General features: G+C 45.9%; 1 protein-coding gene across 1 annotated transcript; it reads left to right on the forward strand.

Moving 5' to 3' along the window:
- The first annotated feature begins 1,652 nt into the window (after positions 1–1,652).
- On the forward strand, positions 1,653–12,979 carry LOC149284649 (DDB1- and CUL4-associated factor 5-like). The gene is made up of 9 exons (XM_089496410.1): positions 1,653–1,860; positions 3,307–3,450; positions 5,191–5,227; positions 5,313–5,452; positions 5,658–5,787; positions 7,874–8,087; positions 10,365–10,431; positions 10,606–10,733; positions 11,255–12,979. Exons 1-9 carry the CDS (start codon positions 1,653–1,655, stop codon positions 12,977–12,979), a joined length of 2,793 nt encoding a protein of 930 aa, XP_089352536.1.
- Positions 12,980–13,829: the final 850 nt, after the last annotated feature.

Raw genomic sequence — 13,829 nt, forward strand, 5'->3', positions numbered from 1 at the left:
TTAGTTTCAGTGGCACTAAAGAGACATGTGGATTTTTAGTTTTCTTTGTTGAATAAGTGCCCTACACAGCTGCGCAAGCAAATATATATATATAGATAGATAGATAGATAGCTATAGATAAACATCTATATACAAGATGCTGGAGCTCAAAGCAGCCAATCAGTTGCAGGAAAGCGCTCGCACTGAACTCAACGGGAGAATTTTATACATATGGGACTCTCATGAGAGCCGGCGGGGCAGCTGGGGACGCAGAAATAATCTAATGCACGGAGGGGGGTCTCTCCATGCATTGTTAGAGGGACCACAAGAAAATGTAAAGGGTATATATATATATACACACATATACCTTATATTTTATCTACACCCCATGCAGTGCCTCACTAAACTTGAGAACAAACATTGCCCCGCACAAGGTGGACGTCTCATTTGTTGACAGCGGCAGGCATGCCTGCCTGCCTGGCAACCAACTGCAACAAGGAGTCATATCCTTGGCCTGTCTAGACTCGTTACCCCCAAGCCCTGCTGTAAAACGGGGTCCTCTGCGGAAACAGGTACCAACTAAAAGGCTTACACACCGTTTCACAAACCGGCAAAAAAAAATGTGCTTTACCGTAAACTATACGAATCGTTCAAGTGCCAGCACACCGGCACTCCATAATGACTTCAAACGACAAGCATACCCGGTACCCAATTACCTGGTGGCTGCGTCCGCACACACGCAGCTGGCACGCACTCAAGCGTTCCACCGGCAGCCCTCACACACCTCCACTTCCTACGATGACGTCATCACGCCACGTACGCTGCGCTCCTATTGTACGGAAAGCCGGGCAGCTGTTTAACCCTTAAGGGCCCCGAGCTGTCTAAAGTCCCACGGTGACAGGGGCCAGCGTCACTTTACTTAAAAAGTAGTGTTATCGCTGGCATGTGGCGCTGTTACCGTGTATAGCCGGGGTGCGCGCACACGATAAGGTACATTACACGCACGTGACATGATGACATGCATGTGTCTATTAACATTTAATGCCTTAGCCAAGAACAGCCCTGATGTTGTTGGAACGCATGGTCCAATCCACGGTGATCATGAGTGTTCCACGCGTGGGAAGCAATCAATGTACTAAAAGTATCTTATGTCACAGATCCGGGACACGTTGGGTATACTCCCTAAAGGGGGGGGGGGAGCGGGTATGGCTTTAACCCTATCACTCCACTATTCGTTATGGCAAGTTTCCTAGTGAGATTGGATGAGCTGGCCCCGTATAATGTATAGTGCAAGAGACTGGAGACGTCCCACTGATTTAATCATACATTATCCAGGGCCAGCCAAGCGCTTCCTGCAGCAGGAGCTCACTGGGGTTGGCCCTTCGTGATGTATAGTGAAGTCACGGCGTACCTGTGGCATTGCCAGTGCTGGGAAGTGTGTGTGGGGCGCTTTGTGCGGTACGCACCGAGCTCCTGCGGGGACGGATGACAGGGCTCTCCCGCTGTTAGTGCGATGAGCCTGCCCGGTCAGGGGGAGGAAGCTGTAGATCAGCTGAGGGAGGAGGAGCTCGGCCCCGCGAGCGGAGGATACACAGCTCGGTGTGTACTGCCGAGTGTGCGCGAGGAGGCTCGGTGGGCGCAAACGCACACAGACCGGTCCGGTAGCTGCCACCATGAGGCGGAATAAAGGCTGCGGTATGCTGTCGGTGGCAGGCTTCCTGTCGCGCAGGGAGCTCCACGGGGATCCGTTACTGAAGGAAGACTTCCAGAGGAGGAGGCTGCAGGCCTGCAGGAACCTCTACAAGAAGGACCTGCTCGGGCACTTCGGCTGCGTCAACGCCATCGAGTTCTCCAACAGCGGGGGCAGCATGCTGGTGTCAGGCGAGTGCCCCGTCCCCGAAACACCTCCCCACCCCCCGGCCGCACCCCGAAAACCGGGCACCGGGGCGGCCACTACCCCCGGAAACATGCCGTGTCACAGGCCTCACCCCGACAATATCCACCCCACGGCTTCCCACTCTGGGCTGACAGCCCCCCCGGTCATTCTAACCCTTTTCAAGGATCTTTACAATATCTGGCATTTATGACCTACGTAGCACTTTGCATAGGGTCTAAAGTGGCGTGGTTACCATAGCAACCAGTGGACTGATCCCGTGTCGCCACTTTGGACCAGAATTGCGTTTGCTGCGTGACTTCCTGTGTGTGACGGGCCCTATAGATATCATACAGAATGCATGCGGCGCACACGCGTTAGCCTTCGTTTGCGTGTCAGCCACCTGCCCCAAAATACAACAATTTCCCTCCGGCCATCTGAAGTGTTATGAAGTGTAAATATTACATATCGGCTAACACAAACAGTGACAACGTACAACATGAGTGCGAGCACACGTTATCGCACGACACACGTTATTATTGTATTATTATTATTTATATATATGTTATGTGTTGTTGTTATTATGTTGTGTTATATTATTATATAATATGTTATCATATCGTACTATGTTATATTGTATGTTTTCTATAGCGCCACCATATTCCGCAGCGCTGTACAATGGGATCTGGGGTAAAACACAGAATATGACGGCAGATCAGACCCGTTCGGCCCCTCTAGTCACCCGTGTTTTGCTTTCTACCTGTTCCCATGAATGTTTAAATTCCCTCGCTGTGTTGGCCTCTGCCGCTCCTGCTGGGTGGCTGCTCCGCTAATCTACCCCCCTCTCGGTAAAGGACACCGTGAAAGAGACCAACATTAACCCTGATTTAGCCCTTGTACTTGTAATGTTAAAAGCAGGCAGGCGTGGGGAACCCATCAACCATTCCATGCAACGCAGCTGCTTCAGAACCTCTTTAAGAGTAGCTGTTATTTCCTTACTTATTTCCACATTTTATTTTCTTAAATGTAACTTACTACATGAGGTGGGAAGTGTGACATCATCATCCCTTTCTCCTGTATGAAAATATTTAATATGTTTTTTATATAGGAAATAAATGATAAATGAAATGAATATAGCATGCGTTGGGAATGCCACGTTTGGGGTATACGGTTACAATGTTGCAATACCTGCTCATCTGTTAATCCACATTGCAGGGACCCTGCCGGGGTCTCTGATGACCCCCTGCCAGCCGATCATGGGTACTGTGATCAGGAGCACTGCCGTCTGATCGCTGCGTGATCTGCTGCACGGGGGATCAGAATGAGAAGGGGGGGGGGCATTCAATATATAACCTTCTGTTCTGTACATTCTCATTGTCTCATCCAAACATTATCACACCTGGAAGTAGATACAGAGTTTGTCTGCCCAGTTAATAAGGTACCGTCTGTTACAGGAGGAGATGACCGGCGCGTTTTGCTGTGGCATATGGAGGAAGCCATTCACTCCAGAGCTAATCCCATCCAGCTGAAAGGGGAGCATCATTCAAATATTTTCTGCCTGGCGTTCAACAGCGGAAACACGAGAGTCTTCTCTGGGGGTGAGTCTCCTCGTAATGTTACCAGCAAAGCACAATACATCCCTGATAGATGTCTACAACGATACTTACTTTACCGAAAGGGTGGTGTATAAACGGAGCAGCCTGCCGTGAGAAGCGGTAGAGGCTAAAACGGCGAGGGAATTTATCCTCTCCGCGACCATACGGAAAAGCTGTGCTAAGAAGCCCAGTACGACGTACCGGTACTTCCTGACTTTGCTGCAGCGACAGGGACATCCCCTGCGGCTACACGGGAGATCGTGATGTCTAATGACAGCCTGGACTCTCCTATGTTGGCCCTCCCTTCCCACGAGTCCTGTGGGTTAGTAGGTGTGTCACCACATGTCCCCGTGATGGCGGTATTTGGCAATGGGGGGTCCATCCCTGCTGGGGATGCAGTAAAAGTCTATCTGGGATTTATTAACGATAATAATAATTAAATAATATGGGAGCATTCTCTGGTCACATGTATTATCTTACACGGTAATGTGAGGTTACAGTAGACCTGGCGGGCCGAAAGACTTGACGGCATGGCAGGCTCTAACAGTTGTGCCATGGGGGCTTCCTCACGGGCGAGTCTTTGTTCCAGATGTTTCCAGCCCCGGGCTTGTGACATCAGCGCGTTGGCTTTGTAACCCGCCGGTGTGACTGTTCACGCTGCGAATGCACCGTTTCAATCTGTAAAAGGTTGTCGTTCGTTTCTTCGAGTCATAATGTCGTGGAAAACATTCCCAATGGAACGAGCGTGTCCGGGAATGATGCCCAGCGGCCCTGATCAAAGATGACATCATCGCTTTAATTAAGCGTCGATCAAATACGCATAAGAGAGGCGGACGTGTTTATTCACGGATCGGACTGTGTTCACGTCGCTGATCCATGTATGCCATCCAATCGAGTTTTTCAATGAGAAAGCCGCGTGTTTGATCTTTTGGCAGCACCCCCCATGTTGGCAGGCGCCATCGCTGGCATCTGTCCACGGGAACACATGCACAGACATGGGAAGCAGCCCTTCGCTCTCAGGTTTGAACAGAGGCGCAGCTGCCCGTGCCATTTGCCTGCCAGGGGGCATGGAAAGGGCTTAGCTGCCCTACAGAGTCTTTAATGTATAAAGAACCCATAGTGCAGGGTTAGGCTGGGGCAGAACATTATTATATTTTCATTTAAAAGGAAAAATGAAAGAGACACTGCAGCCATCATATGTATTATGTATATGAAAGCTGAGAGATCCCTTTCATTCTCTGCGGTGCCGCTCCAGCATATCTCCCCACACGTAATATACTTTCCGCCGGTCAGGTCCAGCGCTGTCTAGGCTGGCGCTGCCGGTGGGGCCCAAATTAGACCCTTGTGCATATGCGCAGAAAGTACTCCCCTTGGGAGTACTTTCCTATGATTGATTGGCTTCATGCAGCCAATCAGAGGTGTGAAACGTCAGGCAACAGCCGGAGTGGGAAGCTGCAGCTCTGCAGCTTCTGCAGCTTCTGCGTCTCCCTAAGGTAAGTACTTTTTTTATTACAAGGTACGAATGCATTGTTGGTTCAGGGGCTCCCTGGTATTCTGGAGTGGTCCCTTTATCAACAAATTACACCAGGCAAGCACACCAAGTTACAGTCATAAGGACACCTTAGAAAGGGTGTTTGTTCTTTGCTTTAGGAAAAGGACGCTGTTCAAAGTGCCGCTTTTCACCTGTTGCTGGTTAATTCGAGCTCTAAGTGCTTGTTTGCTCAGATTTTATTTATTTTCTAGGAAATGATGAACAAGTGATCCTTCACGATGTTGAAAGGTATGTAGCGTTGGTGGTGCCCTGATCCATGCTGCGTGTGAATCAAGCTTTTGAGCTGGATTTATATGTCTTTTGTTGCTTTCAGCGGCGAGACGTTGGATGTTTTTGCCCACGAAGAGGCTGTGTATGGCTTGTCGGTCAGTCCGGTCAATGATAACGTGTTTGCAAGCTCATCTGATGATGGGAGGGTTCTAATATGGGATATCCGGGAGTCTCAGCATGGAGGTAAGATTTATTATTATTAATTATTATTATTATTAGCTCTATATAATTCATGCATCCTTAGTAATAATGGGACAGCCGCTTGGACACTTTCCGGAGGACAGGCCTTGAGGGCACGTGGCTACAATGACCTGGGTGAGATGGGATATAGAACTTGGTTATGGGGCATGACGTGCTGTATTGACCAGTGTCTCTCTTGCACCGCCAGATCCCTTCTGCTTGGCTCATTACCCATCGGCGTTCCACAGCGTCATGTTTAACCCGGTGGAACCCAGGCTCTTGGCCACGGCTAATTCCAAGGAGGGAGTTGGACTTTGGGATATTCGGAAACCACACAGGTAAGAAGCTAGCCCTCCCCGTACGCGAACTGCTAGTACTGCTATCAGGGAAACGTGCTGGTGCAGTAAAGGAGCACTTAGTGAAGCTCCCAGCCCGGCGTCAGGACATGGGGGCCCGTTCCCTAAATAGAGAGTCGATGGGTGTATTCAGGAAAGCTGGGGCTTCTGCTTAGTCCTTTCATTATTCATTATAAAGAGCCAACACTGGCAACCTTCTCCTGCAAAAAGGTCTGAGCTAGTGTAATGCATAATTCAATAGGTGAGGGGAGAAATCTCACTTATTTAACTATTTATAATACAGTCAGCCATGCTACCCCTGCAGCAGAAGTGTATTGGTGATGTCCTTCATAATTTAAAGAGAAGCCAGGGAGCTTTTTCAGGAACTTTCCCTTTAGTGAAAAAACCCCGATCTCCCAACAACTCATCGAAGCACTAGGGTTCTTTTCTATATTTGCCACGGTCTAATTTAACAAGTGTCACATAAAACGCGGTGAATACCCTGAGATTAAGAACATCATCTGTGGCTTCCTCAATCCTTATAGCGGTTTTTAACTTTTTTTACTGTGTGCTGATAAGGTTGGATATACTATAATCCCATTGTACAGCGCTACGGAATTTAATGGCACTATATATATAAGAATATATAATATTATTCATATTGCAAATGTTATTCCATGTCTCCACCAGCAGGGGGAGTGATATCCCTGCTCAGTGAGGGCAGCCTCCTCTTGCTCTGGTTACTATCACAATCTCAAATCCGAGGCGATCACCGCAGGTCCCGACAAGAAGCGCGACCGTTCCAGACTTCGCAGGGTGCCACATTCCTAAAATTGCTGGCTTTCGTGGGAAATGTGGGCTTTTCTTGTAAGGCGCACACAGAGATCACAGAGCCTCAGGGGGAAACAGGCAGAACTATCTTGGCTTTAGTCTCCGTGAAAATCATCCAAGTAGAAAAATACAGTCTGGATCATTTTGGGCAAGTCTGTAAAGCAGTGCTTAGGTGAGGAGTCCCCAAAAAAATAGTTTTAAGTGAAAGGATAACACAATTCCACTGATCCTCCGCGATGGCCAAAATCACATAGGGACCCTAGTTAATAATATCCCACCAGTATCAGAGTAAAAGCACCCAATGTTCGAGAGAACAAAAAAAGTCCTTTAGACGGTAAGCAAGCACTTTAAAAATAAATAAATATATATATATATATATATATATATATATATATAATAAACATGTATTATCTGATGTAAATTTAAGATGACAATACGTTTGCATTCAAACAATGAACGTATATACTCAGAGGCCAACACATCATCAGATATGCCCGTGGGACCCTATATATATATTTATATATATATATATATATATATATATATATATATATATATAATGTAATGATTGGAAAGATCAGCAGACACTTTTTCTTATGTGCGTAATACAATAGACTAAGGAGCAGTGAGGTTTTTTGTCTTTTTAAGAAGCATGCTAGATACCAGTTACAGGGAATTGTTTAGTTGGTAGCCTCCTCTTCTATGTCTTTAAACCCTGAAGCTAGAGGAGTTTGATTCGGCATGTTAGTGCATTCCAGAGATAAGATGGGGGGGGGGGGGGTCTCGAAGGTAAGAATGAAGCAAGGTGATGAGAGAGTGAAAGCATGGGTCGTAAGTAGAGATTGGAATTATTATTTCGAGCTGTTCAATTTACTGCTGTCCTCAGGCTTTCAGATTTATGGAATACAGGATATGTTAGAGTTGACGAGGAAAGCTTTCACAAGAACTCCCAGGCAAAGTTTCAGATTCTGAATCTCCGGAAAAGGGGTAGTGGAGAATGCCATTCATTGCAATCACGCCGGGTCCAACCATTCTGCCACTTATTCCTGCACGTTGGTGTCTTTCTTGCTTCTTTCTTGTTTTCTGGAGTCCCAAGGTTCCTATAAACTGTTCTGGTGCGTGATGATGATGTCACAGGACGCCAACCTGACCGCATAATTCTATGAATCATATTATAGTATTAACGTTTTGTTATGTTTCAAAAGGCTTCAAAGTTTGCAAAAACCTATCGTCACATGAACTCGATGTGTTTCCTCAGCTCCCTGCTACGATACGGTGGAAACCTTTCCTTGCAGAGTGCCATGAGTGTTCGATTCAACAGCAACGGGACTCAGCTTCTAGCTCTTCGCAGACGCTTGCCTCCCGTCCTGTACGACATTCACTCGCGTCTGCCTGTATTTCAGTTCGACAACCAGGGCTACTTCAATTCTTGCACCATGAAGAGCTGCTGCTTTGCAGGAGACCGGGACCAGGTGAGACGGCCCTTAGGCTTTGACAGTAGATATCATCAAAAGCCAGATCAAAGTAGCTCTTTGCCCTCGGGTGGTTTCTTATCAGCACCTACCATACCTATACTTAATTGTAGACGTTCACCGAGCTCCTTTATCCTTCACCCCTGGCAAGTTTCCCTTTTAGCCTCCGTACTTCTCTGAGATAAAGCGTCGTTAAAATGGTTTGTATTGAAAGCAGACTGCGCAGAAAAACGATGGATTATGAGTTTCAAAATGGAAATATGTTTACTGGTTCTTATCACTTAGCAGTCTGGAGGGATGTGCTTTTCCAAGCCTGATTTATGTTGGAAGCAGTTGCGTTGAAGGAAAGGACATATAATAAAGCAGGGGCGTCCAACCTGCGGCCCTCCAGCTGCTGCAGGACTACATCTCCCATATTCCTCCTTCTAGAGTTTATAATACATTACATTAACAAGTGGAGGTAACATCCGGAGCTCTGGCGTTGCAGTAATAACCGTGGACCAGACTCTCGTAGCGCCTCGTTCTATCAGGTGTTAATATTTCTGTTGATGGGAAATCTTATTTCTCCCATTTCTCTCGGGAAAGAAGGAAACCAGAATAAGTGCCAAATGACGAGTGCTGGCCAAAGAGCTTTGAATGTTTGTGTGTAGGACTAGATACTCGACTAACAGTAGCTTTAGTAGATTAGAAGGTAAGAAGACTCTGCGTGTTCTGATCTGACTTCTGTATAAAGGACCGTCTTGTCTATTGTAAATTCAGGGTTCCAGGCATGTTCCAGGCATGTTGATGGGCTTATGCGTTATGCTCCATGTGTACCATGTTGCAGTTTGTGGCAGTGAATGAGTAACCACAAGTCTTTTGTACGCGTGACGAGCCCCGTTTCGGATCTTTCTCCGCGCGTTCGAGCCGCCAAGGAATGCGTCTTTCTATCTGGAGCCGTAACTCTGCCAGATGCTTCACAAACCCAGCGCGCTGTCAGCGTTCCTGTAAACAGCAAGACATGGGAAACGCTTAAGTCCATCTATGAGAAGAATTCCTCGGCCCGGCATCCAGCGCTAATATATAATGCACATCAGTCCCATACTTAGCATGCCTATGGATTACTGCGATGAGAGCCGTAGCCTGGATATAGGGCGCGTTTTATAATCCCTGTCAATCTAGTAGTAAGATGTATCATAAGAACCAATTAGTAAGGCAGTTATATTCACCGCTTCTATAAATAAATAGCACGCGGTTTAATATTAATACTGGATTTGGTGCATTAATCTATTCTTCCATGTAAGGCAGCCTGCTGCAGACGTTTGCCTTGAGGCTCCTACACCCATCTAATAGTTTTCAGTGAAGACATTCAGCCTCGTTTAATGAAAGCCTTAATCCCTTCTCATTAGGGGTTTCATAGCTTCCGCGCACGTTCCTTCCAGGCATGTCCTCGCTGCACAGAGCCTCCATCAGACAAACCGTCGGGACCTCCTTCTCCGTACGTAAAAGAGGCAGGAGGTGAAGACCACCAACCCCATGGGCCACAGCCCACGAAATGCATTGCAAATGGGCCCAACGTTTTTTGACGCCAAAAAATTATTTACATTTTTCATACAGAAGTTGGGAAAAAGTAAAAAAAAAAAGTTCTTTTAAGTTAATATATATATATATATATATATATATATATATATATATATATATATATTGCGTTAATAAGAATAGAAGTTTAAGCAAAGTTATGGTCCATCTCTTTTTTTTCAATAGGTCGATGGGGTTTCATTAATAAGAAATAAATTCACTTTTTTATATTCTTCAAATAATGACGGATGTGGTTTGGATTCCCGGATTGGATTACTTTAATATATGGAAAAATAAGAATTAAAGCACTTATCTGACACAGTAAATGCAGCCCTGCTGCAGCAGCTGCCCTCCTCAAAGTGGTCCACTTGCTGCTGAGCAGCTGCTTTTGGGGGACAAAGGAGCTCATGGCAGTAGCTAGACTTTAATATCGTGCTGCCGGCTAAATATCAGCCCTCTAGAAAGTCATTCCGAATGGAACGAGCTGTCGAGTGTTATGTAAAACAGACGCATAACTGTAATTCCTTAGAAAATACGGAGCTGCATCATGTTTCCCAAACCTCATTACATGCTCAAGGGGAACCTAATATATCCTAATATATGCCCCCCTGTATCAGGCGGTAGGTGATACCCCCCCCAGGAACATGCGGAGAGAGCCTCCAGTGATTGGTAGAACGGTATGAAATAACCCTTTTATTTATATTTTATGTGTTCTTTCAGTATATTCTATCTGGCTCCGATGATTTCAACCTGTACATGTGGAAAATCCCATCCAGCCCAGAAGCAGGTATGTGAATGTCATTATGACTTAGGATGGATCACAATGTAATTATGACAATATTAGGGACGTTTAATATATACGTAAGAGGTTAATTGGCTAAATAAGCAGATGTTTTACTATAAGCCGACTATATGCCACGAATGTAACTATAGAACTATGTGGTTTGTGTTATTTCTATAGGTGGAGCCGGGAGAGTTGTGAACGGGGCTTTCATGGTACTTAAGGGACATCGTTCAATTGTAAATCAAGTGCGTTTCAACCCCGACACCTACATGATCTGCTCCTCTGGAGTGGAGAAGATTATAAAGGTGAGATCTGATCATTTATTTTTGTCTTCATTTTTTTTATTCGTCTTTTTTCCGTTATTATTATTATTATGTGGCTTTTTAAAAAAGATAGCCGCCCAACACGACTGCGATCAAAGACAATATAGAATGCAAATGCAAGGATCCCTTTGTGTAGTCCCATAGAAAAGTTACTATCAGTGCTTTGTAATGCATTGTGTACATCTGTCCATCCACACACCCGTGGTAGGTCTTCAACGTCCACCTAAACTTAAAGGGGAGGAAAAATAAGGACCTATTGCCCTGTTTTGGGTTAACGTGTATAGGTGAGGTAAGGGGAATGGATATCTCGCTAAGGAGATATTTGAAAGTGAGAGTTGGCCTAGAGCTTTTTATTCCCAAACTTGGTTCTGAATTAGTGTTTAGCTAGCATTCCGTAAAGTCTGTAGGCCGGCGGGATCCCATTAGAAAACGTTATGATCCGTGATCTCCTTAAATACCAATTCATTTCTGTACCCTGCTCTAGCACATGTCTTATTTTGCAGATATGGAGCCCTTATAAACAACCTGGATGCTCTGGAGACCTCAATGGAGAAAGTGAAGATGACTCCCGCTCCTTGTATACTCATGAAGAGTATATTGGTCTTGTGCTCAACAGTGGAAGTGGTTTGTCTCATGATTACGCCAGCCAGTCCGTTCAGGAAGATCCACGAATGATGGCTTTCTTCGATTCTCTGGTGCGACGGGAGATTGAAGGTTGGAGTTCTGATTCCGATAGCGACAGCACCATTTTACAGCTTCACCCTGGCGTCAGTGAACGTTCAACTTACAGCGACTCCGAATCTTCAGCTTCTTTACCTCCCTCGCCAGTGCAAACAGCAGGGTTGTTTGACGAGACTGTCACTGCTGAAGAGTCCCAGAGGTCAGCAGAATTCCCTTCTACAAGACAGGAGTTGTCATCCCATGAGCTACGCTTATTAGCATTAAGAAGATACAATGATAAGCGGCTGTGTGCCCCCTCCAACAACTCAGACACCGACGAGAACGCCTGCGAAACGGAAACCGAGAATGAGCCTCTTCCTCGGCCGCAGTCCCCAATTCCAGAGGAAGAACTTTCCAGCACCAGTAGCAGCGACGAAGAAAGCAACCTCAACGATAGACGTGCCACAATGCGTCAACGCAACGCACTCCGCCATCGCCAAAAAATGCAACGGGAGGAAAGAGTCAAACTAAGCAATGAAAGCGCGTCAACTGTTGTTGGCGAAGACGTGTACGATTATCCTCAATTAACGGTGGATGAACTTTCAACGTCTTCGGATTCATCACCCGAGAGAAGTCGGCCAAAGGAGGTGGGAAGAAAGTCTTCGTTTTGTTCTAGCATAAACTCCGTCGAGAGAAAGATATACAAAGCTTATAAGTGGCTGCAATACTCGTATACATCCTACTCTAAAGGGAAAGATGGAGAGCCATCCAATGCAGATGGGGAAGGTGAAGAGGGAAGGCCAGGGTGTAGCGGAAGGCGCAGTGTATTGCCGCATTCAAATGAAAATGACCATCCCGTTGCATCTCCTGCACAAGGCGACGACGTTTCTTCAGACACAAAGCATTCTGCGCAGAGAGATTCCACGCCAGAAAGCCTTAGTACTTGTCAGAGCTATCAGGGTGAGAAACCGCTTTCCTCAGAGGATCTAGAGAATACTTCACAAGACAGCGGGTCCATAGAGTGTTCCTCAGAGACTAAGAAACTGAATGGGGTGTCCATCCATAGAGAAGTTTCACTTGGTTCAGGAGGTTCTTGTAGTCAGTGTGGAAGTGAAGAAGCACAAGGCAGCCAAAACTACCAACAGACTCTAAACCAGCGATCCCCATTAAGCAGAGAGTTTCCTCCTCCCGTGAATACAAGCATAGACCATTCTGTTAAAAGCCAGGAGGAGGAGGTAGAAGGTGATCAGACGGACATTCTCTGTACACATCATAGCAATGGACATTTACATTGTCATTCACCAGTCTCTAGTAATAATAGACAAGAAGCTACGGCGGCATTATCTTGCTTTCACTCCAATTTGGACGGTGCCGTCCCGTCGCAGGGGGCATCCCCGGTGCATAGGGACTCGTGTCTAACGGCAGTAGGTACGCACACATGTACCAAAGAGGTCTTCACGGATCATACAGACGCCGGTGGATACCAGGCATCCAGCGGAGTGAAAAGGCACCGGCCGGATCACGAAGAGCCAGGGGACTCTTTTTCAGAGAAGAAAAGGAAAACATAAAAAGTACTAAAAGTTATGCAGTCGGGTTCAGATGTGTGGCTATGTGTTACTGACTCTCTAAGTCAATATATACCTGGCTTCATTGGTTTTGAACATGTGGCACAGCCAAAGTTTAGTTTGCACTAATGAAAACTGTTTCTCCTTTAAGCTATTTTTATAATTTCCTCATTCCCGTTCTGTTGATATTTGAGTGAATGGGCATCTGGCGCTCCCCCACCCCCACCCCCATGCTCTTGGGGGTATCTTTGATACAGAATATAAAAACTGTGTTGGTGGCTTTTGTTTTGTTACCTTCTAAGTGATGAACAATAGAGGAACTTACCATCAAATTCATTTCCAAACAAGGCTTTTTTTATTTTCTGAACAAATTTCTGTATTTAGTAATTAATTTGTTTGCAACAAAACAGCTTTCAGAATTACCCCACAGATTAAAGAAAAACCCTTCTCCCACCTATGTCTTGTTTGGGTGTTCATTTGCAGAATGCTTCATCGTGCTCGTGTTGGTTCTCCTCTAGTACACTCGCCCAGCAAGGATAATCTTGTACAAGTATCGTGATTGTTCACTACGGCCCTGCAAAAACCTTGATTTTCTGATCTAGAATAAAGGTTCAGTTTGATCTGAACTTACTTGATTCTGAAATTTTGAATCGGCATATGGCAGCCGATATAGCACCAGCTCCAAATGTTATTTCTGAAAGCTTATACCTTGGCCTAATGTATTTTGGTTCATTTGGGAAAATTTTCCCTCTAATACAGCTGTGTATTTAGGTGGAGGAATGCCCTATGCTTGGCTCAGGACGGCGCTTCAGCTGCTCCTCACCTACTCTCTGCCAAGTGCCGTGATGTCATA

This window comes from Sceloporus occidentalis, unplaced genomic scaffold, assembly GCF_023333645.1.
Source record: "Sceloporus occidentalis isolate IW3139 unplaced genomic scaffold, rSceOcc1.0.p SCAF_89, whole genome shotgun sequence".
NCBI lineage: Eukaryota > Metazoa > Chordata > Lepidosauria > Squamata > Phrynosomatidae > Sceloporus > Sceloporus occidentalis.